The sequence below is a fragment of the Nansenia antarctica genome, assembly GCF_963989245.1.
Source record: "Nansenia antarctica genome assembly, chromosome: 2".
Taxonomy (NCBI): Eukaryota; Metazoa; Chordata; class Actinopteri; order Argentiniformes; family Microstomatidae; genus Nansenia; species Nansenia antarctica.
The window spans coordinates 44,827,772-44,851,503 of record NC_137675.1 but is presented as its reverse complement, the minus strand read 5'-3'; the positions used below and the strand labels follow the sequence as shown (position 1 = coordinate 44,851,503).

Genomic DNA, 23,732 nt, shown 5'->3' with positions numbered 1-23,732 from the left:
GGAGGGTGCGGGGCCCCGAGGCACGGAGGAGGACACCGTCGCCGTGGCGACAGAAGCCACCGGGCCTCCGAGAGATCCCTCAGACGCTACACGGATGCAGACACAGGTCAGAGACACACACACACACACACACAAACATGCACACGCACATACACACACATTTACATTTACATTTTGGGCATTTAGTGGACGCCTTATTCCAAAGTGACTTACAATCGATACATTTGACTAAGCAAGTGAATCATCAATTCACCAGTCGTAGCAGGAAGAGTAATCTAGCTCAGGGCAGGGGCCATTGGCAGTCGTCATGATAGAAGAAGAAAGAAATATGTATTTTTTTTATAGACACTGGAGAAACAGTACAAGGGGGGGAAGTAGAAGTCTTAGGAGACACAGTATAGGGGGAAGCAGGGGTCTCAGGAGACACAGTGCTGAGCGGTAGTAGATGTCTCAGGAGGAGCAGTTAAGGTGTAACCTGAAGAGATGGGTCTTCAGTCTCCGGCGGAAGATAAGGAATGACTCATTCCACTAGTGGGGAGCCAGTTTAGTGAAGAGACGTGACCGGGCAGCGTGACTGCCGTGTTGGCGTAGAGGTGTTGGGGCTAGTCGGCCAGCAGAGGTGGAGGAGCGGAGTGAACGGGCTGATGTTTGGAGGGTGACCATTGCCTGCAGTTAGGCAGGGGCTGTCCCTTTTGCTGCCTGGTCAACAAGCACCAGGGTCTTGAATCTGATTTGAGCTGCTATCGGGAGCCAGTGCAGGGTGTGAAGGAGATGACATGAGAAAATTTGGGGAGGTTGAACACCAGACGGGCAGCAGCATTCTGGATGAGCTGCATAGGTCTGATGGCGGAGGCGAGGAACCCGGACAGGAGTGCATTGCAGTAGTCAAGGCGGGAGATGACCAGTGACTTGGTCAAGAGTTGCGCTGCTTCTCTGGTGAGGAACGGTAGTATCCTTCTGATGTTGTAAAGGAAGAATCTGCAGGATACGCGGTTGTCCAGGATCACTCCAATGTTCTTGGCTGTCTGGGAGGGGGTTACAGTAGAGTTCTCCACTGTGATAGAGAAGTCTTGGAGAGGGCAGGCTTTCCAAGGGATGAAGAGTAGCTCAGTCTTGTTAAAGTTGAGCTTGAGATGGTGGGCTAGCATCCATGTAGAGATGTCAGCGAGACATGCAGAGACACGTGTTGCCACATGTAGGTGTAGCTGTGGTAGGAGAAACCGTGTGAGGAGATTACCGAGCCAAGAGACTTGGTATAGAGGGAGAACAGTAGGGGCCCTAGGACAGAGCCCTGGGGTACCCCAGTGGTGAGGGTTCGTGGGGAAGTTCGTGGGGTAGGAAGCAAACCAGGAGTGTGCGATGCCAGAGATGCCCAGTTCTGAGAGGATGGAGAGAAGGAGCTGGTGGTTGACTGTATCGAAGGTAGCAGACAGGTCCAGGAGAATGATAACAGAGGAGAGGGAGGAAGCGTTGCGGAGGAAGGAGAGTTGATTACGGTGGTACGTTAAGGAAGGATGTCGGAGGAAATGGATTGGAGAAGAGGGGTGGGGATGGGATCGAGGGGGCAGGTGGTTGATCACTTGGATGTGATCAGTGTGAGAATCTTATCAGGGGAGATGTCCCATGTAGGGAGGAAGGAGGAAGGGGGGGAGGTGGGTAGAGGAGTGTGGAGAATGTGGAAAACAGTTTTCTTGGATTAGAGGCAGAAGAATGTATTTTGGAATGATAGTAAAGATGCTTTAGCAGTTGATGCAGAGGAGGCGTAGTTGGAGAGGAGAGAGTGATAAAGGTTTAGGTCATCAGGGAGGCCGGTTTTCTCCATTTCCTCTCAGCTGCCCTGAGCTCTATTCTAATTTTAATTTTAATTAAATTTTTATTCTACAAGCATATAGTGTTTCAGAGAGCCAGGGAGCACGTGGAGAGGATCGTGCTGGTTTCAAGGTTAGTGGACAGAGGGTGTCGAAGGATGAGGTGAGAGCGGACAGGAGGGTAGAGGATGCTGAGTCAGTGGATAGAAGGGAGAAGGATTCAACAGAGGGTAGGGAGGATAGGGCAGAAGAAGAGAGGGTGGTGGTGGACAGGTGGGTATAAAGTGGTTAGAGACTGACAGGGAAGAGGTGGATTTGAGGAGGAGGAAGTGATCAGAAACTGGAAGAGGGGTAACAGTAAATGTGGAGGTATGGGCAGATCTGGTGAAGACAAGGTCAAGCTGATTGCCTACATTATGAGTCAGAGGAGAGTGGGACAGGGTAAGGTCGAAGGAGAGGAGAAGGTCAAGTACTCCAGATGAGAGAAGCTTCTCTGACTGAATGTTGAAGTCACCCAGTAGTACGAGCGGAGTGCCATCATCAGGGAAGGAGCTGAGAAGGACATCCATCTCTTCTAGGAAGTGATCGAGCTGACCTGGAGGGTGATAGATAACACCATTGTGAAGTTTGACAGGGGAGGAGACAGAAACAGCATGGAATTCGAAGGAGGATATTGACAGGTGTAACAGGGGAAGGACAGTATGTAACCACTTAGGCGAGATGAGGAGTCCTATGCCTCCCCCTCGACCAGAGGGTCTAGGGCAGGGGTCGGCAATAGGCGGCCCGTGGGCCATTGCTGGCCCGTCACCAATAATATTTGGCCCAGCAGATTATTTTGAGAATCCACTTTTTTTTATATTTTTTTTTTTTACAATATCGGACCGACAGTCCCACACCGCGCCTATAATGTCCGAATAGAGAATCTACCACCACCTGAATAATGCTTATTGTACTTTTATTCATGTTGAGAGTGAATGACACAGGGACAGACAGTCAGGCAGCGGGGTGCACCGAAGCGCACTGACGCTGAACCCCTCATAGTGAATCATAAGCAGGTGGACACGGCGTGGTGCTGAAATAGCCGACATGCGGTGTGTGGTTTGAAAAAACAACAACATCAGCTCATTAAATCATTCAAACGTAATGTTTACGTATGTGACTATCGGTCACTATTTGCTTGATATCTGGTGATATTGACGTCACTTTAATCCGCAGGCAGTTTTTTTTATTTTTTATGCATCTATCGATTCCTTCGTGCGTCTTTATCACATTCATTGAGGAAAAGGACGACTCGCATGTATAGAAAGGGAACATTGTGAGCACGGAAGATGTGAGTCTCTCACAACGGCTTTGCATTGATGAAAGGTAGGATGAACGTATAGTTCGCTGTCCATTCCTGTTTAAATGCCCTGTTTTCACCGTCAACTTTCCTCTTTAGACCTTTGGAGAGTGACATTATGTTTCTCTTGCTAGTTAGCAGGTTAAATGTTTAGCTAACTTCACCCGACACGCAAACAACCAATCCAATAATAAATAATGTGACCTTGTCTGGAGGAGGGGGGAATCATTCAGAATAAAAGTATGTTAAATAATTATTAGAATAAGTTAGGCTGCGATACATCGTCAGTCCATACATTTATTATTCAAAACTATGGAAAAGGGTGAAACTACGTTTCAACGTTGTTGAGAATCACAACACAAACTCACTAGTCAAGCCTAATACTGCAACGAAATGGATTGGACTGCTACCTAGTTAATTATAACACTACTTTACATTGTTAGCAGGCTCACAAAACAAGCTGTGTTAGTTGACTAGCGATGTGTATATTTCTCGAAAGAAAAGTCAAAGCATTAGAACGTGTCACATTTTTTAACAATCAATTACTTAAATTATGTTCGGGCCCGCCATCTAGTGGCTAAAAAATGTTTTGGCCCGAGGCCAAACCTAATTGCCGACCCCTGGTCTAGGGGAATGTGAAAAGGAGTAGGCATCAGAGAGGGCTGCTGGTGTAGCTGTATTTTCAGGTAAGATCCAGGGCTCAGTGAGAGCTGGGAAGTTGAGGGACATGAACGAAGCTACACACACACACACACACACACACACACACACACACACACAGATACCTCAGCTCTTACAGAGATGCAGACACAGGTGGTAAGAAAGCCTCTACAAAAACAAACACACACACACACACACACAGTGGACACAGAACTTCAGCCGCAAAACCTACATCAGAGAGAGGGTGTGTGTGTTGTGGAAGGGGTGAATCAGCCAGTGGAACCAAGTAGGTAACCACGGTGACCCCCCCTCCCCCCCAGCAGGGCTGGGCACAGACCTGAGCACGACCACACAGTCAGGCGACCTGCCGCCCAAGGAGAAGGAGCGTGGAGACCGTGACCGTGACCGCGGTCGGCCCAAAGACCGCAAGCACCACCACCACCACCACCACCACCACGGCTCCATGGACAAAGACCGCTACGCCCCTGGCCCGGGCCCCGACCGCGGTGACCAGCGGCCCGATTTCATCCACAGGCCACAGCCCCGGGACCCCCGGGATAGACAGCAGGACCGCGGGGACCAGGACCGCGAACAGCAGCAGGACCGCGCTGACCAGGACCGCGACCGCCGATGGTCACGGTCACCTAGCGAGGGCAGAGAGTGCGTGCCACACAGACAGGTGGGCTTCTAATGTGTGTGTGTGTGTGTGTGTGTGTGTGTGAGTGTGAGTGTGTGTGTGTGTATGTGTATGTGTATGTGTATGTGTATGTGTATGTGTATGTGTGTGTGTGTGTGTGTGTGTGTGTGTGTGTGTGTCAACACAAAAACAGGTGTCGACACACACACACACACGTGTAGGTGCATCTATGTTTCGTCAAAGGCATTGTATACACACTTGCACTTTCTAACATTTACACACACACACACACACACACACACACACACACACACATAATATGGTTGCACAGTGGTTGCACAATCGGGAAATTGTCTTTGCTAGTTCTTACACCGGATGTTTGTAGTTGTGGGTGTAATTACTCTTAATGAATGTACCTCTATCCTCCATTTACCACCATGACTACCCTTATCAGATATGGTGGAAACTGAGACCCTCCCCTTATTGATTAACTGATGGGATGTCAAGATTACAGCATCAATAGAACACTAGCTTTCTCTTTAGTACTTTTCAATAGCAGCGCCACCAAGTTTACCACCAAGTTTGCCCAAATATGACTGACCGTGACTGAATGACATTCAATGACTTACAATGGCGGGAGTTGGCAAATTTCTGATTTCTGATTTACCACAGCAAGTAATAGACATGTTTTTTTAAAGATGACTTTAAAGATTATTTCGTCTAGAAGCTTTTCACCATCAGATATTAGCGAGTTGTTTGTCTGAGTTTTCTGCCTGTAGTGACTTTTGCTGTGATATGATTAGACAATTTCTATTTTGGGGCGTGGCTTAGCGATAGGTCCATAGGACAGTGTAGGTTCTCCAAGCCTCTCTGGGGACACTTCCATAATATTTTAAAATATTTTGAAAATGGTATTTCATGATAATTGTCTAACGCTGTAATCATTTCAAAATATGTCTCTATATTCCAATGCCCTATGTTGTCTAAATGATACAATGGTAGAATGAATTAGACATAATACATAGGCAACACTGTGCCAAGAATCGTAGTCTGAAGGAATGATGGATACTACCGGGCCACAATGTACAGGTCACTCTGACTGTTACAGCATATAGTAGGTTATCTGGTTAAAATGTAGCATGACTAGCATTTTAACCGTTTATAGGGCAGTATGGGACTAGTATTATCTGGGGACCTTTGATCATTTGTAATAATTACGGAGGTCGTCTGTGTTCAAATCGGCCACATGAAACAAGATGTGGGGGTTAATGTCTATGACATGAGGTCCCCATATAATACTAGTCCCGTACGAATAGGGCTTTTGAAGGACTTTCAAAAAACTTCACAAACCAGGAAGAGGGTTTGACAACTGAACTATAGGTGCCAGCTCTCTCGTGTTGCTATGGTTACTCCGTATTTGGACAAAACTATCATGATATATAACATTTACAACTGATCGGTGCGCTCTGGGCAGCTGCTGCCTCGAAAAAAAGAAAGAAAGACAGTGCTAGGCAACTTACTACCAACTAGCTACACAAGCTAGCTAGCTACAGTACATGCTGGTTGTGATGCTGTTATGACGAGCTAACATAGACCTATCTAGCTAGCGCCACACAAGTGTGGCTTTGTCATAAGCTTGAAACAGAAGCTTCAGACATAAGCTTGTCTTTAAACACCAATCGTACACAGTTAGCTAGAGGGACATGTTATGAACAAGCTATATTGTTGTATCAAGCCTATGCCAACTGAGACAAGGTAGTAGCTAGTTAGCCACTACCACTTGTAGAAAGCCTGCAAAGTGAGATGACTTTAGATATTTTAGATGTCATGCTGTAGGTACACATTAATTATGCTAGTTACAAATGTGGATAACTCCATCAATTGTTAACTTTACATTAAGGTGACATTTCACCAGTTGGAAATATTGGTAACCCATTCATAAATGTTGGCAAGTCATTCATAAATGGTTAACTGTGTTACACGTTACACTAAGGTGACATCTTATGAGTTACACTTGTTGACAACTCATTCATTAATGTTGGTGTCATTAATAAATGGTTAATGGTGCAACATTTCATCAGTTTTAAATGTTGGTAACTGACTAATAAGTGGTCAGAGGTTTTCTCCTACAGTACAGAGGATAGATGAGTACTCACATGACTTAATTATCAATGTTGTCTACTCACTGATTAACCCAAACCAGCTCAGACCACTAACCACACATTGCTGAACACAGAGTGGGGTAAGTCGTGGATAGATATATCAACAAATAGAACCTGGGACCCTCCACAGTGGACATGTTTAAATGAGGACCGTGATGACAAGGACATCAGGATTTCAAAGGCCACGGTTCAAAAAACATGGTGAAAGCTGTACTGTACTTTGGGAGATTGTCACGACCAGAGGGCGGAACCCAGAAGCAGACAACGGAGAACAGGTAGTAATAATAATAACAGTGATTTATTATAGGGTTGGGGTGTTAGGGGAATCAGGCTGGAGGTAGGTAGTGCAGGTAGGCGGTCAGGCAGGCAGGCAGGTAGTCAGACAGGCAGGGGGTCTGGCAGGTACTCAGACAGGCAGGGGGTCAGGCAGGTAGGCAGGTACTCAGACAGGCAGGGGGTCAGGCAGGTAGGCAGGTACTCAGACAGGCAGGGGGTCAGGCAGGTAGGCAGGTACTCAGACAGGCAGGGGGTCAGGCAGGTAGGCAGGTACTCAGACAGGCAGGGGGTCAGGCAGGTAGGCAGGTACTCAGACAGGCAGGGGGTCAGGCAGGTAGGCAGGTAGTCAGACAGGCAGGAGGTCGGCAGGCAGGGAATCCTTAAACGGGGAACAGGGAGAATAGGGTCAGGCTAGGGTAACGGGTAACGTCTAGAGTTGAGGGAACGGACACATGAACCAACCATTAAGTGGCTACGATCTGGCGTTGACTGGAAGCAGGAGCAGGGCTTAAGTAGGATCCAGTCGCGGTCTTAATCGGCCACACCTGGCGCCACTGATAGACGGCTGATGAGCCGGGGGCGGAGCTGGGGGCGGAACTGTGACAGAGAGCACAGAGATGTGCTGAATCAGTTTGGTGCCAGCCGAATCATCCCCACAAGTCAGGAACTTACTTTCCCAACTGTGCAGCCACTGTGTAAACATTGCAAATGTATGATTTGTCATCAGGGTTAGTTTTTAAAGCATTTATAAAACGTTAATAACTGTCTCCTGATCGCAAGCTCCCTATTTGGCAAGCACCAAGTGAATATCGAACAATCTAAACTCTTGAGTTTGTAACTGTTTGTAAATGGTTTATATTTGAAGAATGAAATGGTTATAAGTGGTTTAACTAAATACAAACCATTTATATGTGTTACACAACCACATTTTAACCACTTATACAAATATACATGGTTGCATAGCCTGTGATTTTCTTTAAAAGGGACACTTTTTTGTTCAACCCCTAATGACATCATAGGTCTCTGACTTTCATAGCATTTAGAATGTCCGAATTCATCCATGGTTCCGATCGGGCTTTAACCCTGGTGGTTCTCATGGGGGCTATACTGTCAATAATATTTAGGAATTTGGTTTTGAAACCTAGCCATGCCTCTTCAACCTGTGTGCTTTTTAGTTCATCTAACCAGTCTTGATTCTCCAGTTTATGGTTTAAGGCCTCACTAGAATAGGATTTAAGGGATCTAGTGGTTACAGTTTTATGACCGCCTGCCTTGGGTTTATGTTTTTTACGAGTGCAACGAGTGTCGTACCCGCTGTCCCGAGCGTGCTGGACTGTGGAACTTTCTATGTTAAGCATAGGCACAGCACCTCGGCATAACAGCAATTTTTTTGTTATGCTTGTTGTAAAGAAAAGGTCTATAATGCATTGAAATTACATTAGTAGGTGTCATATGCCATCAGACATGGAAATATGTCATATGTGCGACTGTCGTCCACAAAACAACCTGTAACGTTAGACACAGCACCTCGACATAAAAGCGATTTTTTTTTGTTATGCTTGTTATAAAGAAAATGTCTATAATGCATTGTAATGACATTAAACTAAGATAATAAGATGGTTATCATACTTTTTCAAATCTTTATTAATAAGTAATTACAGAAAAAGTTAATGACATTTCCGCATTGAATAGAGCGACATAACATTTCTGTAGATGATTCGCAATGCATGCTGAAATCAAGCCATATGGCTTCGAAGCTAGTCTGGTCCTGAAATCGCTCCAAACTAAGCCGTGGATAGCCCTCCGCCTCGATGAAATATGAATTGGGACACCCCTACCCTAAACATGAACGCGCAAAACGAAGCCATAGGGGAGAAAACGAAGCCGTAGGGGTGAATTGGGATTGGCCCTAAAACACCTGAATGTTTGTGATTGAAGTCGTTGATGTTAGAATGTTATCAATGACCTCCAGTAATTATTCTTTTCTCACTTATTTCATGAAAAAAAGCATTACAGAGGAAGAGCTGTTGTTGTGTTTCTGTATTAGTGGGGACTAGAGAGGACTAGAGAGGACTAGAGAGGACTAGAGGACTAGAGAGGACTAGAGAGGACTAGAGAGGACTAGAGAGGACTAGAGGACAAGAGAGGACTAGAGAGGACTAGAGAGGACTAGAGGACTAGAGGACTAGAGAGGACTAGAGAGGACTAGAGGACTAGAGAGGACTAGAGAGGACTAGAGGACAAGAGAGGACTAGAGGACTAGAGAGGACTAGAGAGGACTAGAGGACTAGAGAGGACTAGAGAGGACTAGAGGACTAGAGAGGACTAGAGGACTAGAGAGGACTAGAGAGGACTAGAGGACTAGAGAGGACTAGAGGACTAGAGAGGACTAGAGAGGACAAGAGAGGACTAGAGGACTAGAGGACTAGAGAGGACTAGAGAGGACTAGAGGACTAGAGAGGACTAGAGAGGACTAGAGAGGACTAGAGGACTAGAGAGGACTAGAGGACTAGAGAGGACTAGAGGACTAGAGAGGACTAGAGAGGACTAGAGAGGACTAGAGGACTAGAGGACTAGAGAGGACTAGAGAGGACTAGAGGACTAGAGGAGGACTAGAGAGGACTAGAGAGGACTAGAGAGGACTAGAGGACTAGAGAGGACTAGAGGACTAGAGAGGACTAGAGAGGACTAGAGAGGACTAGAGGACTAGAGGACTAGAGAGGACTAGAGGACTAGAGGACTAGAGGACTAGAGGACTAGAGAGGACTAGAGGACTAGAGAGGACTAGAGAGGACTAGAGGACTAGAGAGGACTAGAGGACTAGAGAGGACTAGAGGACTAGAGAGGACTAGAGGATTAGAGAGGACTAGAGAGGACTAGAGAGGACTAGAGGACTAGAGAGGACTAGAGGACTAGAGAGGACTAGAGGACTAGAGAGGACTAGAGGACTAGAGAGGACTAGAGAGGACTAGAGGACTAGAGGACTAGAGAGGACTAGAGAGGACTAGAGGACTAGAGAGGACTAGAGGACTAGAGAGGACTAGAGAGGACTAGAGAGGACTAGAGAGGACTAGAGAGGACTAGAGGACTAGAGGACTAGAGAGGACTAGAGGACTAGAGGACTAGAGAGGACTAGAGAGGACTAGAGGACTAGAGAGGACTAGAGAGGACTAGAGAGGACTAGAGGACTAGAGAGGACTAGAGGACTAGAGAGGACTAGAGGACTAGAGGACTAGAGGACTAGAGGACTAGAGAGGACTAGAGGACTAGAGGACTAGAGAGGACTAGAGGACTAGAGGACTAGAGGACTAGAGAGGACTAGAGAGGACTAGAGGACTAGAGAGGACTAGAGAGGACTAGAGAGGACTAGAGAGGACTAGAGGACTAGAGAGGACTAGAGGACTAGAGAGGACTAGAGGACTAGAGGACTAGAGAGGACTAGAGGACTAGAGAGGACTAGAGAGGACTAGAGGACTAGAGGACTAGAGAGGAATAGAGGACTAGAGAGGACTAGAGAGGACTAGAGAGGACTAGAGGACTAGAGGACTAGAGAGGACTAGAGGACTAGAGGACTAGAGGACTAGAGGAATAGAGGACTAGAGAGGACTAGAGAGGACTAGAGAGGACTAGAGAGGACTAGAGAGGACTAGAGGACTAGAGAGGACTAGAGGACTAGAGGACTAGAGAGGACTAGAGAGGACTAGAGGACTAGATAGGACTAGAGGACTAGAGAGGACTAGAGAGGACTAGAGAGGACTAGAGAGGACTAGAGAGGACTAGAGGACTAGAGGACTAGAGAGGACTAGAGGACTAGAGAGGACTAGAGAGGACTAGAGGACTAGAGAGGACTAGAGAGGACTAGAGAGGACTAGAGGACTAGAGAGGACTAGAGGACTAGAGAGGACTAGAGGACTAGAGGACTAGAGGACTAGAGGACTAGAGAGGACTAGAGGACTAGAGGACTAGAGAGGACTAGAGGACTAGAGGACTAGAGAGGACTAGAGAGGACTAGAGAGGACTAGAGGACTAGAGAGGACTAGAGAGGACTAGAGAGGACTAGAGAGGACTAGAGGACTAGAGAGGACTAGAGGACTAGAGAGGACTAGAGGACTAGAGGACTAGAGAGGACTAGAGGACTAGAGAGGACTAGAGAGGACTAGAGGACTAGAGGACTAGAGAGGACTAGAGGACTAGAGAGGACTAGAGAGGACTAGAGAGGACTAGAGGACTAGAGGACTAGAGAGGACTAGAGAGGACTAGAGGACTAGAGGACTAGAGGACTAGAGAGGACTAGAGGACTAGAGAGGACTAGAGAGGACTAGAGAGGACTAGAGGACTAGAGGACTAGAGAGGACTAGAGAGGACTAGAGGACTAGAGGACTAGAGGACTAGAGAGGACTAGAGGACTAGAGAGGACTAGAGGACTAGAGAGGACTAGAGGACTAGAGAGGACTAGAGGACTAGAGAGGACTAGAGGACTAGAGGACTAGAGGACTAGAGAGGACTAGAGGACTAGAGAGGACTAGAGGACTAGAGAGGACTAGAGGACTAGAGAGGACTAGAGGACTAGAGAGGACTAGAGAGGACTAGAGGACTAGAGAGGACTAGAGAGGACTAGAGGACTAGAGAGGACTAGAGAGGACTAGAGGACTAGAGAGGACTAGAGGACTAGAGAGGACTAGAGGACTAGAGAGGACTAGAGAGGACTAGAGGACTAGAGGACTAGAGAGGACTAGAGGACTAGAGAGGACTAGAGGACTAGAGAGGACTAGAGGACTAGAGAGGACTAGAGGACTAGAGAGGACTAGAGAGGACTAGAGAGGACTAGAGGACTAGAGGACTAGAGGACTAGAGGACTAGAGAGGACTAGAGGACTAGAGAGGACTAGAGAGGACTAGAGAGGACTAGAGGACTAGAGGACTAGAGGACTAGAGAGGACTAGAGGACTAGAGAGGACTAGAGAGGACTAGAGAGGACTAGAGGACTAGAGGACTAGAGAGGACTAGAGGACTAGAGAGGACTAGAGAGGACTAGAGGACTAGAGAGGACTAGAGAGGACTAGAGAGGACTAGAGAGGACTAGAGAGGACTAGAGGACTAGAGAGGACTAGAGAGGACTAGAGAGGACTAGAGGACTAGAGGACTAGAGGACTAGAGGACTAGAGAGGACTAGAGGACTAGAGAGGACTAGAGAGGACTAGAGGACTAGAGGACTAGAGAGGACTAGAGAGGACTAGAGGACTAGAGAACTAGAGAGGACTAGAGAGGACTAGAGAGGACTAGAGGACTAGAGAGGACTAGAGAGGACTAGATAGGACTAGAGGACTAGAGGACTAGAGGACTAGAGAGGACTAGAGAGGACTAGAGAGGACTAGAGAGGACTAGAGAGGACTAGAGAGGACTAGAGAGGACTAGAGGACTAGAGAGGACTAGAGAGGACTAGAGAGGACTAGAGAGGACTAGAGGACTAGAGAGGACTAGAGAGGACTAGAGAGGACTAGAGGACTAGAGAGGACTAGAGGACTAGAGAGGACTAGAGGACTAGAGGACTAGAGGACTAGAGAGGACTAGAGGACTAGAGAGGACAAGAGAGGACTAGAGAGGACTAGAGAGGACTAGAGGACTAGAGAGGACTAGAGAGGACTAGAGAGGACTAGAGGACTAGAGGACTAGAGAGGACTAGAGGACTAGAGAGGACTAGAGGACTAGAGAGGACTAGAGAGGACTAGAGGACTAGAGAGGACTAGAGAGGACTAGAGGACTAGAGAGGACTAGAGAGGACTAGAGAGGAATAGAGAGGACTAGAGGACTAGAGAGGACTAGAGGACTAGAGGACTAGAGGACTAGAGGACTAGAGAGGACTAGAGAGGACTAGAGAGGACTAGAGGACTAGAGAGGACTAGAGGACTAGAGAGGACTAGAGAGGACTATAGGACTAGAGAGGACTAGAGGACTAGAGAGGACTAGAGAGGACTAGAGGACTAGAGGACTAGAGGACTAGAGAGGACTAGAGGACTAGAGGACTAGAGGACTAGAGAGGACTAGAGGACTAGAGAGGACTAGAGGACTAGAGGACTAGAGGACTAGAGAGGACTAGAGGACTAGAGGACTAGAGGACTAGAGAGGACTAGAGGACTAGAGAGGACTAGAGGACTAGAGAGGACTAGAGGACTAGAGAGGACTAGAGAGGACTAGAGAGGACTAGAGGACTAGAGAGGACTAGAGAGGACTAGAGAGGACTAGAGAGGACTAGAGAGGACTAGAGAGGACTAGAGAGGACTAGAGGACTAGAGGACTAGAGGACTAGAGAGGACTAGAGGACTAGAGGACTAGAGAGGACTAGAGAGGACTAGAGAGGACTAGAGGACTAGAGAGGACTAGAGAGGACTAGAGGACTAGAGAGGACTAGAGAGGACTAGAGAGGACTAGAGAGGACTAGAGGACTAGAGAGGACTAGAGGACTAGAGAGGACTAGAGAGGACTAGAGAGGACTAGAGGACTAGAGAGGACTAGAGAGGACTAGAGAGGACTAGAGGACTAGAGGACTAGAGAGGACTAGAGAGGACTAGAGGACTAGAGAGGACTAGAGGACTAGAGAGGACTAGAGAGGACTAGAGAGGACTAGAGGACTAGAGAGGACTAGAGAGGACTAGAGAGGACTAGAGGACTAGAGAGGACTAGAGAGGACTAGAGGACTAGAGAGGACTAGAGGACTAGAGGACTAGAGAGGACTAGAGAGGACTAGAGGACTAGAGGACTAGAGAGGACTAGAGAGGACTAGAGAGGACTAGAGGACTAGAGAGGACTAGAGGACTAGAGAGGACTAGGGAGGACATGGGAGGACTAGAGGACTAGAGGACTAGAGAGGACTAGAGAGGACTAGAGAGGACTAGAGGACTAGAGAGGACTAGGGAGGACTAGGGAGGACTAGGGAGGACTAGGGTGGCCTCTGCTGTTGTCAGTCTGATTATAGCATTCAACGGTTTCACAATGACTAGAGAGTAACACACACACACACACACACACACACACACACACACACACACACACACACACACACACACAGCTCCAATTGGATTCAGCAAATAGTGCTGAGCACTATTATTGTATTTATTGTAGCTTGATTTTAACAATGGTTTTAAGAAAACTGCAATAAGGGAACAGTGTGAAAGGTCATTGCATATAATGGAAACACTAGACACATTATTCATTCATTCAATGGATTATTTCTCATTACGTCTGTTAGAGATATTACGGTAAAGATGTCCGACCTTGTCTACATAAAAAAAATGTGCACATGCAAATTGAGGCGCACTTCCGAGTAAGCAGGCATGCACACACACACACACACACACACACACACACACACACACACACACACACACACACACTCACTCACATACACACACACACTCACACACACACACACGCAGGCATGCACGCACTCGCACGCACGCATGCACGCACGCACGCATGCACGCACGCACTCACTCACACAAACACACACACACACACACAAACACTACACTTTTTACTCCGTATCATGTAATTGGTAGACAATCCTTAGATTCAGATGACAAGCTGGCACATAAGGGGTAGCAAGACTGCACGTCAGAGCAGTGCATTATGGGTATCTTTTCATCCCAGTCGCCATGTTTAGGCTGACTGTGTCACACCTGCAATTTTCCAGAAATCAATCTCTCTTCCTTTCTTTTCTCCCGTTGTGTGTTTGTGTGTCCCCTCTTCCTCCTTTGCGTGACATGTTGCTTCTCTCTGTATGGTGTTTTTCTGAATGTCATCATTTGCATTCTCTCTGCTCTGTTGCTTTTCAATGTCTTTCCTTTCCGGCAAAATTCCTCCTTCCTTCCTTTCACATTCTTCTAATTGCTCTATATTCTTCTTCTTATCGTTGCTGTTGTTGTTCTTGTCTGTTGTTCTTTCCCTCTTTTTTCCCTCTCCCTCTCTCTCTCTCTCTCTCTCTCTCTCTTGCTGTCTGGCCCTCCCTCTTAAACCCACCTCTTCTCTACCTCTTTTTGTCCTCTTGTTCTCCATCTCTCTCTACCACCCCTCTCTCTCTCTCTCTCTCTCTCTCTCTCTCTCTCTCTCTCTCTCTCTCTCTCTCTCTTCGTTTGTCGTTAATTTTGTGGTTTCTTTTTTTTATTTGCCTTGTTTCACTGTTTGGTGTAGGGCAGTAGTTCGGTGAGTGGAAGCCCCGCCCCCTCCACCTCGGGGACCAGCACCCCGCGCCGCGGCCGCCGCCAGCTACCCCAGACCCCGGCGACGCCCCGCCCCCACGTCACCTACTCCCCCGTGGTCCGTAAGGCCATGGCCACGCCTCCCGGCCCCAGCGCCCCCCCCCCGCCCCAGGGGCGCCTCCCCGCCCCGGCTCCCCGCCGCTTTTCCCCGGAGCCCCCCCAGGGGCCGCCCCCGCCCGCGCCCCACCACCACCACGGCTCCCCCTGCCAGGCCCGCCACCCCCCCACACCGCCGCGCTGGGACGGAGGGGGGGGCTCCCCGGAGGGCCCGGGCTGCTTCTACAACCAGGACTACGAGTATGACCACGACCGCGACCGCCACGAACCGCCTGCCTACGAGCAGAACCCCCCCCCCCCCGCCGCAGGGCAACCCGCACCCCCTGCACCCCATCAACCACCCGCTCCCCCCTCCCCCCCCCGCCCACAACCACCCCCTGCCTCCCCCCGAGCAGCCGCCGCACCCCAACAACAACAACAACCCCCACCCCCCCCGCACCTCGCCCAGGACTTCCCACCACGCTCCCCCCCCCCCCCAGACCACCGCCGCCCCCCAGGGGGGCCAGCCGCCCCCGGCCCGCCGCCTCCCCAACGGCTACCGTGCCTCCTCCCCCTCCTCCCACCAGCACGGCCCCCCCCACCCCGGGCCCCACAAGGCCCCCCCACCACCACACCCCCGGGGGCCCCGCAAGGGCCTGCACGAACCCTACAGCGAGACGGACGAGGACGACTGGTGCTAGCCTATGGGGACCGGGGAGGGGGGGAGGGAGGGAGGGCGGGAGGGAAGGAGGGAGGAAGGGACAGACAGAGGGAGGGAGGCATGATGGGAGGGGGCCTGTCCACTCTCTTGCCCAGGGAAACACAAAGCCCAGAGCAGTGACCGCCGACAGGGGAAACCAAGGCATGACTCTTTTTCCTTCCTTCCTTTCCGTTCTGTTTCTTTTCTTTCCGTTTCCTCTGCCGCTCAGTGTTTCCCAGGGCCGGCGGGGCGGAGGGGAGGCGCAGGAGAGCTGAAGGAGGACCGGTGCCGGGGGGGGGGGGACAGGAGAGCTGAAGGAGGACCGGTGCCGGGGGGGGGACAGGACAAGATGGCCGCCCTGCAGTGAAACCCAGCTCACCTGATGCAAGGAGACCAAAAAAAAAAACTCAAACCTAGTTTTTCAAAATGGAGGGTGGAGGGGGACACTTTTCTCCATGTGTCCTTGCCATGCCTTCCGGTAACGAAGCGGGAACTGAACAATGACCTGGCACGGCGACCGAGACGCAAATAGTTCGACAAACGCAGAAGAAACTTCGAAAGGAAAAAAAACGAATGGGGACGACCACTTTTTTTGCTTCTCTGAAAACTAGCCGGAGTTGCGTTAGTTGCAAAAACCAACCACCCCCCCTCCACCACCACCACCCCCCCCACCACCACCACCACCACCACCCCGATGCAGGGGCCGATATTGATGAGTTTTATCATCTGTGTTTACTGTTAATAATGATTAATAATGACATCACTGACAATGAGCCTTCTGCCTGTGTGTGGTAAGGGGGTAATACGGGAGGGAGGGGGGGCATGGGGACACACCCTAACTCTGAAGGAGGGAGGGAAGGAAGGGGGGCGGTGGGGGGTGTCGGAAAAGGATTCTAACCCCCCCCTCCCCCTGCCTCCCCCTCCCTCCAAAATATTCCGCCCCCCCAACCCAGGAGAGAAGAAACACACAAAAAAGTGGAGGGGGGTAAAAAAACTAAACAACAAAACAGACAAAAGAAATGTCTTCAGCATTTCTTCTTCTACTCCTGCGGCTGCTTCTTCTTCTTCCTCCTCCTCTTCTTCTTCTTCTTCTTCTACTTCTACTTCGAAACATTGAAGCTTGAATCTTCTGTTGCACCTGCTCAGCTTCATTTAAACTCGCAGAGTTTATGAGAAAAAAAAATCTGTGGAATCCTGCATGACTGATACAAAAAAACATTATAACAAAGAGAAACTACTGTTATGTGGGGGTGGGGCGGGAAGAGGGGGGGGGGTGGGGGGTGATTCCTTGGTCCTTTATGTTCTGGTCTGTGGGGGGTTCTCTCTTTTTCCTCTATTCCCTTTCTTTCTCTCTCTTCTCCATGTGGCATCACTCTCTCGCTCTTCCTGTGTTAGGAGGTATAATCAGGTGTGGGTAGGGAGAGAGAGAGAGAGAGTGAGAGAGAGAGAGAAGTGATACGTATAAACACAAAGCCAAGCCTTCTTGATGTGGAGTTCCAGAATGATTTGCGTTATTTTCCCCCCCACTGTGTTCTTTGTTTGAATGTTCTGTGCCAAAATGGTTGCCACCAACACAGCAGAGGTTGTGCAATCATTTTCAAGGAAGATAATATTTTGTCCCCTTTTTTGTCTTATTTGATGGAGGGAAGGTGCTGCGGAGGTGTAGACTAGCAGGACGTAGTTATTGGGGGAGGAAAAAGAATGTCACACTCACTCACTACACTATAGTCCTTGTCGGCTTATGAGCTGACGAATCTACACTCAAACCAGAGTTATGTCTCTAGTCTTCCAGGGTTTGTGTTTGAAAAAGAGATGAGAGAAAGAGAGAGAGAGAGAGAGAGAGACAGAGCTAAAGGGGCAGAAAGGAGGGAACCTCTCCATCATTCATTTCTTTGTTATTAATAGTGATAATGGTTCTATAGATAACAATACAAATGATAATGATGACTATGAAGATGATGATGATGATGATGATGTTCATGCTTGTGAGAGAGAATCTCCGTAGTTTTTGTTGACTGATTTTTGTTTGTTTGTTTGTTTGTTTGTTTACCTGGTTATGCTCAGTGTGCCGCCATCTTTGTTTGGTGAGACGGTTCTGTCCACTGGACCGCCTGCTGGGGGCGGAGCTCTGTTTCACAGGTGCATCGTGGGAAGGGAGACACTTAAGCATAAAGAGTAGGAGTAATAATGATTTTGCCGTCTCAGTCTGACTTTTGTTGGTGTATTTGGACCAAGTGCTGTTAAAAAGCACTGCATGAGTTCAATCACATGTTGACTGAAGTTATGTAGTGCTTTTTACACAGCACTTGGTCCAAATACACCAACAAAACTGAGATTGAGACGGTAAATAGAATACTGAGGGCTAAATATCAGCACATTCCCATTTGAATATTCTTCCCAAACCTCCATTCCAAATGTTTTAGACAGACACCAGCTCTGTAACAACTTTGTTTAGGCCGTCAGATCCCTAGCATTAAAAAAAGAAAAACGTATACAGGAATTTCTGGGGTATACTTCCACGTGAACACACGTGGTTACATGTATAGGACGTAAGGGCATCTCTGTGTACAGGAATGATGCACAGGCAGAGAGAGCAGTGTGAGAGAGGAGAGACAGAGCTCCACCACTACGTCAGGCTCCGAGGTGGCACTGTATGCAATACATGGCAGCCGACCCACCCAGCCAATCAAACATTCATGGGAGAAAACAATGGTCTTTTTCTGCCAAACCTCCTGTGTCCTGTGTTGCCCTTATCTCTTCTGTGTGTGTGTGTGTGTGTGTGTGTGTGTGTGTGTGTGTGTGTGTGTGTGTGTGTGTGTGTGTGTGTGTGTGTGTGTGTGTGTGTGTGTGTGTGTGTGTGTGTGTGTGTGTGTGTGTGTGTGTGTGTGAGGGGGTGGGTGAGGATTTCCATATGAAGTCATTCATTTATTATTATTATTATTATTATTATTTATATTTATATTAGTAACAGTGTTCTATACCACATTGTTAGAGGTATAACTCTAAGCAAGAGCTGCAGGTACTACAGTGGTAGTAATGTACTGTAACCACACATATCCTGTCCTATGTAGTACACACACACCAGAGTACACACATCCTGTCCTATGTAGTACACACACACCAGAGTACACACATCCTGTCCTATGTAGTACACACACACCAGAGTACACATATCCTGTCCTATGTAGTACACACACACCAGAGTACACATATCATGTCCTATGTAGTACACACACACCAGAGTACACATATCCTGTCCTATGTAGTACACACACACCAGAGTACACACATCCTGTCCTATGTAATACACGCACACCAGAGTACACACATCCTGTCCTATGTAGTACACACACACCAGAGTACACATATCCTGTCCTATGTAGTACACACACACCAGAGTACACATATCCTGTCCAATGTAGTACACACACACCAGAGTACACATATCCTGTCCTATATAGTACACACACACCAGAGTACACATATCCTGTCCTATGTAGTACACACACACCAGAGTACACATATCATGTCCTATGTAGTACACACACACCAGAGAGAGTACAGGCACACAGCCTAGCTAGCAGTGTTCTTCGTATATAGGAATGTCATACACGTATATATTTGTGACAGCGCAGTATTGACGCAGCAGAAAGGCACATAAGACACTCTCTGTATGTAGCTCTTGGATATAGCAAGTGTGTGTGCGTGTGTGCACGTGCGTGTGTGTGTGGTTGTCTGTTGATCAACAGCTAGTCGTTTTTTACCATTTTGTATCGGTTGTGTTTTTTTCTTTGATTTCAGTCAGTGTTTTTACGTATATGGCTGTGTGCGTGCGTGTGCGTGTGTGTGTGCATGACAAGACGAGACGTCAATCTCCCCTCAGAAACAAAGTGAGGAGCGCCCCTCACATCCACTGTCAGCCACCCTGTCCTACTGTACAGGCCTTATCCCCCAACACCCACTAACAACACATCATGCTAAATAACCTCACTGATACTTCAAAAAGCAATGTAGGAGCCGCTAAGGAAAAAAAAGAGAAATAAAAACCTTTTAAGTACAAAAAAAGACCAAAAAAAGGAAAAATATCTACTTCCAGAATTGCATGTGCTATGTGCATGCCACACCGTGGGTGACCCGTCATCTTCAGGAAATAAAAAAATAAAAAGAAGAAGAATACGAATTCAGAGAAAAATATATAAATATAGATAGATGTTTTTAAAAAGCAACATGTTTCCTTTTTTTCCCTTCTATTTTTGAGAACAAAAAAGAGTGAAAAAAATGACCAAAAAAACCCCGTCTAAAGAGCGCAAAACGACTTCGGCGAGAATCGAAGTCGGTTGGTTTATTTCTGTTGCCAGCTGTTTACTGTGAATATGGAGGTCAGACACCACACCACAATGTTCAGGACACTACAAACAAAGAGAGGAAAAAACTCCTGTTTTAAAAAAAGAAAGAAAATACAGTCAAAAGACATGATCCCTCCTACTTTTTGGGTTGGACCGGGAGCTAGTCAAATCTGATGATGTAACTGTGAACTCTGGCTGTGGAACCTTTAATCTCTCACTCACTCCCTCCATCCTCTCTCTCTCTCTCTCTCTCTCTCTCTCTCTTACTCTCTCTCTCTCACTTTCTCTCACACCTATCTCACCGCTATTTCTACCAGTGCATTTTGTAATTCCAAACAGAATTCTTCCTAATGAATAAAAAAAAACAGAGAGAATGCATACTTGACTTCTGTATCTTCTCATTTCTTGTGTGTGTGTGTGTGTGTATTTTTGGTGAGGGCTTAAGAGTGTGTTTGAAAAGGGAGTCGGGGGAGACTGAGTTTTGGTTTGTGTGTTTGGTGGGAGTGTGTGAGTGAAAGAGAGAGAGAGAGTCTGTTCCGGTCACTCCTCCTGCTGTGTGTGTTCTGGAGGGTACTGCTCTTCCGCATCGGGTTTCAGCCGGAACCTTTAGCTGCACAATCAATGGGCCTTGACTACATTCCTCAGCCCCCCCTCCCTCCCACACACACACACACACACACACACCCCGCTCCCCCCCCACACACACACTCACACCCCGCTCCCCCCCAACCTTCCCTTCGCCCACAACATTCCTCCCTCCCTCTACTCCTCGCTCACTCTGCCCGCCCAATTCAACATTCCCATTTCACTTCCCACCTCTCCCCTGTCCTCCCCCCATCCTGTCCTCTCTATATCCCACCTCTCCCCTGTCCTCCCCCCATCCTGTCCTCTCTATATCCCACCTCTCCCCCTGTCCTCCCCCCATCCTGTCCTCTCTATATCCCACCTCTCCCCCTGTCCTCCCTCCATCCCCACCCTCCTGTCCGTCCGATAGCCCACCGACATCATGACGTAGTCAAAAGAGAAGAACAGAACATGCTGGTCCTGGCAGAGAACCTGAAACTAATTTGGATTCAAAAAATGTAATATTTCCCATAATGCAGTTACCATGACTCCTGCCTCCCTGGGTGTGGCTGTGTCCCAGAGAGGGTCTATCTCACCCTGAGGGTCTATCTCACCCTGACGCTGTCTGCCTGCTGACCAGATGTGTGGATGTATTAGGTGTCCTGTCCTGTTGTCTGGTCTATAAATAGACCCCACTATAGCCCCCCCCCACACACACACACACACACACACACACTCCCCCGCAACACATTCCACGCTGTCCCACCTCTACTTCCTGCATCCTGACCTCCCCCACCCCCTGCAGTCCAGAGCTCATACAGAGTTGTTATCACACACACACGTGCGCGCACACACACACATACACACACACACACACACACACACACACACACACTGAGCAGACTCAAGTAGGCTAGTTCCAGCCACACACTACTATCTCTTCCATCACAAAACAAAAAATAATTTGTGGGTCATATTTCCCAAAGCATCAGTGTCATCAACTATGACACACTCAAATATCCAGATGATCATTTTGGGGATGTTAGAAAGAATGTTAACTGGACTGGTTAACTCTAACCCATTAATACATGCTAGCCTGTAAAGATGTAGGTGGTTAGCAGGCCGAGTCATTCCTGCTCTGTGACATAAATACCTCCTCAAGATATCCTCATATGTTAGGACTGTGGTGATAGTGGTGAATGACTGATAAGTATGACTAACCAACCTGTTTTGATCACTCTTTATTTGGATAGTCCCCTATAGATAAGGTACAGTTGCTCAAATTATTATTAATTATAACTATTATCAGTCAACTGGGACTCTGGGTTAGGATAAGGGTTAAGGTTAGGGGGCTAGGGGTTAGGGTGACCAGTTAGTTGAACACCTACAAACTATTTTATAATATCTCATAATGAAGTGTGACTAAGGGTTTCCTTCATGAGAGGGTTATTTTCACAGAACCATGCCCAGAACCTCCTTGACTGGGGAGACCAGCCCGATGCCCCCAGATCCACCCTGAGGGAGAGCTGCCCCGTCATGACTGACCCTGCTCTGCAGCTGGTCGTTTGGTAGGTTCAATAGTGTGTGAGTGTCTCTATTAAAAAGGTAGGCCTGGGCACTAACGATTCATTCAGGATTTGCCTTATTTAAGGTAACAAAACCTCATAAATTCCACTAGCCGTATTTATTACCATATCAAATCTCAAAAGTTCCGGGCATCTTGTGCCTGACGGTTTAAAGGAGGTGGCCTTGCGGTTGTGTTAGGGTTAAACATTTTGTGACTAACCTTGCGATTAATTAGTGCAATAACCTTTACGATTGTAACAGTTATTCAGTAGGCAACAACAGAAGAAACACGTTATGTTCGTGTGTAATGGTTTCATGGCTGGGAAGCTGTGTTTATTTCCCCTTGTTTCTGCAGATATTTTCTGGAAATTACCATTTGTTTAGTAAAGCCACTTTGAGGGTGTGTGTGAGCTCACATGATGATGGTGTGAATAGAGATGACACAATGGGCCTCCCACTTGTCACACCCATCTATGCTTCCTGTCTTTCTCGGACACACACGAACGCGCGCGCACACACGCCCCCGGGTGAAACAGTCACCACCACTATCTCTTTAGTCACGCGCTCTGCACTCGACAAAATGCCACATCCGCCCGTCCACGTCATAGGCTGCGTTCGTAAATTCACTCTGGAAATCTTATCAGCACTCATGGAATGCCTCTTGTCCAATCAAATTACTTGGTCCCTTTATGACGTTGAACGCAGTGTGCGCTCCGGCGCTCTCAGAGCGAATTTACGGACGCACCCATAGTTTCCACAATGGAGTCAGAGTCTAAGAACAAGGCACACGGTGTTGTAAATACAAAACAGTACACAAAAGTTCAAGTTCAATAAAAAAAGTGTTTAATAAATAAGGCTGAGGTAGTGGGTATCATTGGAATGATATACTTTCACAGCAGTTCTGTGCGATCAAGTGGCAGAAATACAGTTCGGTATGTTGTAGCCTACAGAAAAGTTTGTACTAAACTTAAACAATTCACCAACGAATTCCATAGACGTTGGCAGGCTGAGGCTATAGTTGGTCCTTTTCGAATAGGACTATAGACCATGTTCTCCCATCCCCCCACGGCGGCCAGCCCGCGGCGAGGGAAGTCACAGTTCCTGCTTTGAGTCACACAGCAGAAGAGAACTCGCTCCTTTACAGTAACTCAGTCACCACTGTTCCCCATGCGAGCTCCGTGCTTTCCTGCCATGTGTTCAGAGTCTGTAGGGTACGTCCCCGTCACAAGAGACCAGGGAATGTCCCCGTTCGTCCCCAGGTCCATACGCGACACCCTCCACATGTCTGGGGCGGATCCGCACACAGCTGAGCCCAGGGCTCCCGGTAGGCCTTACAAAGTTGGTTAAGAAACCCCGAATAAAATAATGTCCCCTCTCTGTCGCT

General features: G+C 48.0%; 1 protein-coding gene across 1 annotated transcript in view; it reads left to right on the top strand.

Moving 5' to 3' along the window:
- LOC308150176 (voltage-dependent P/Q-type calcium channel subunit alpha-1A-like) overlaps positions 1-15,873 on the top strand; it is a gene marked incomplete at both ends in the record, with an annotated part of 259,861 nt that extends 243,988 nt beyond the window's left edge. Inside the window, 4 exon segments of the mRNA XM_080523035.1 lie at positions 1-106; positions 4,131-4,486; positions 15,069-15,497; positions 15,499-15,873. The exon segment at positions 1-106 is cut by the window's left edge and continues 138 nt beyond it. Coding sequence (XP_080379161.1) covers positions 1-106; positions 4,131-4,486; positions 15,069-15,497; positions 15,499-15,873 — 1,266 coding nt within the window.
- Between the last annotated feature and the right edge of the window lie 7,859 nt (positions 15,874-23,732).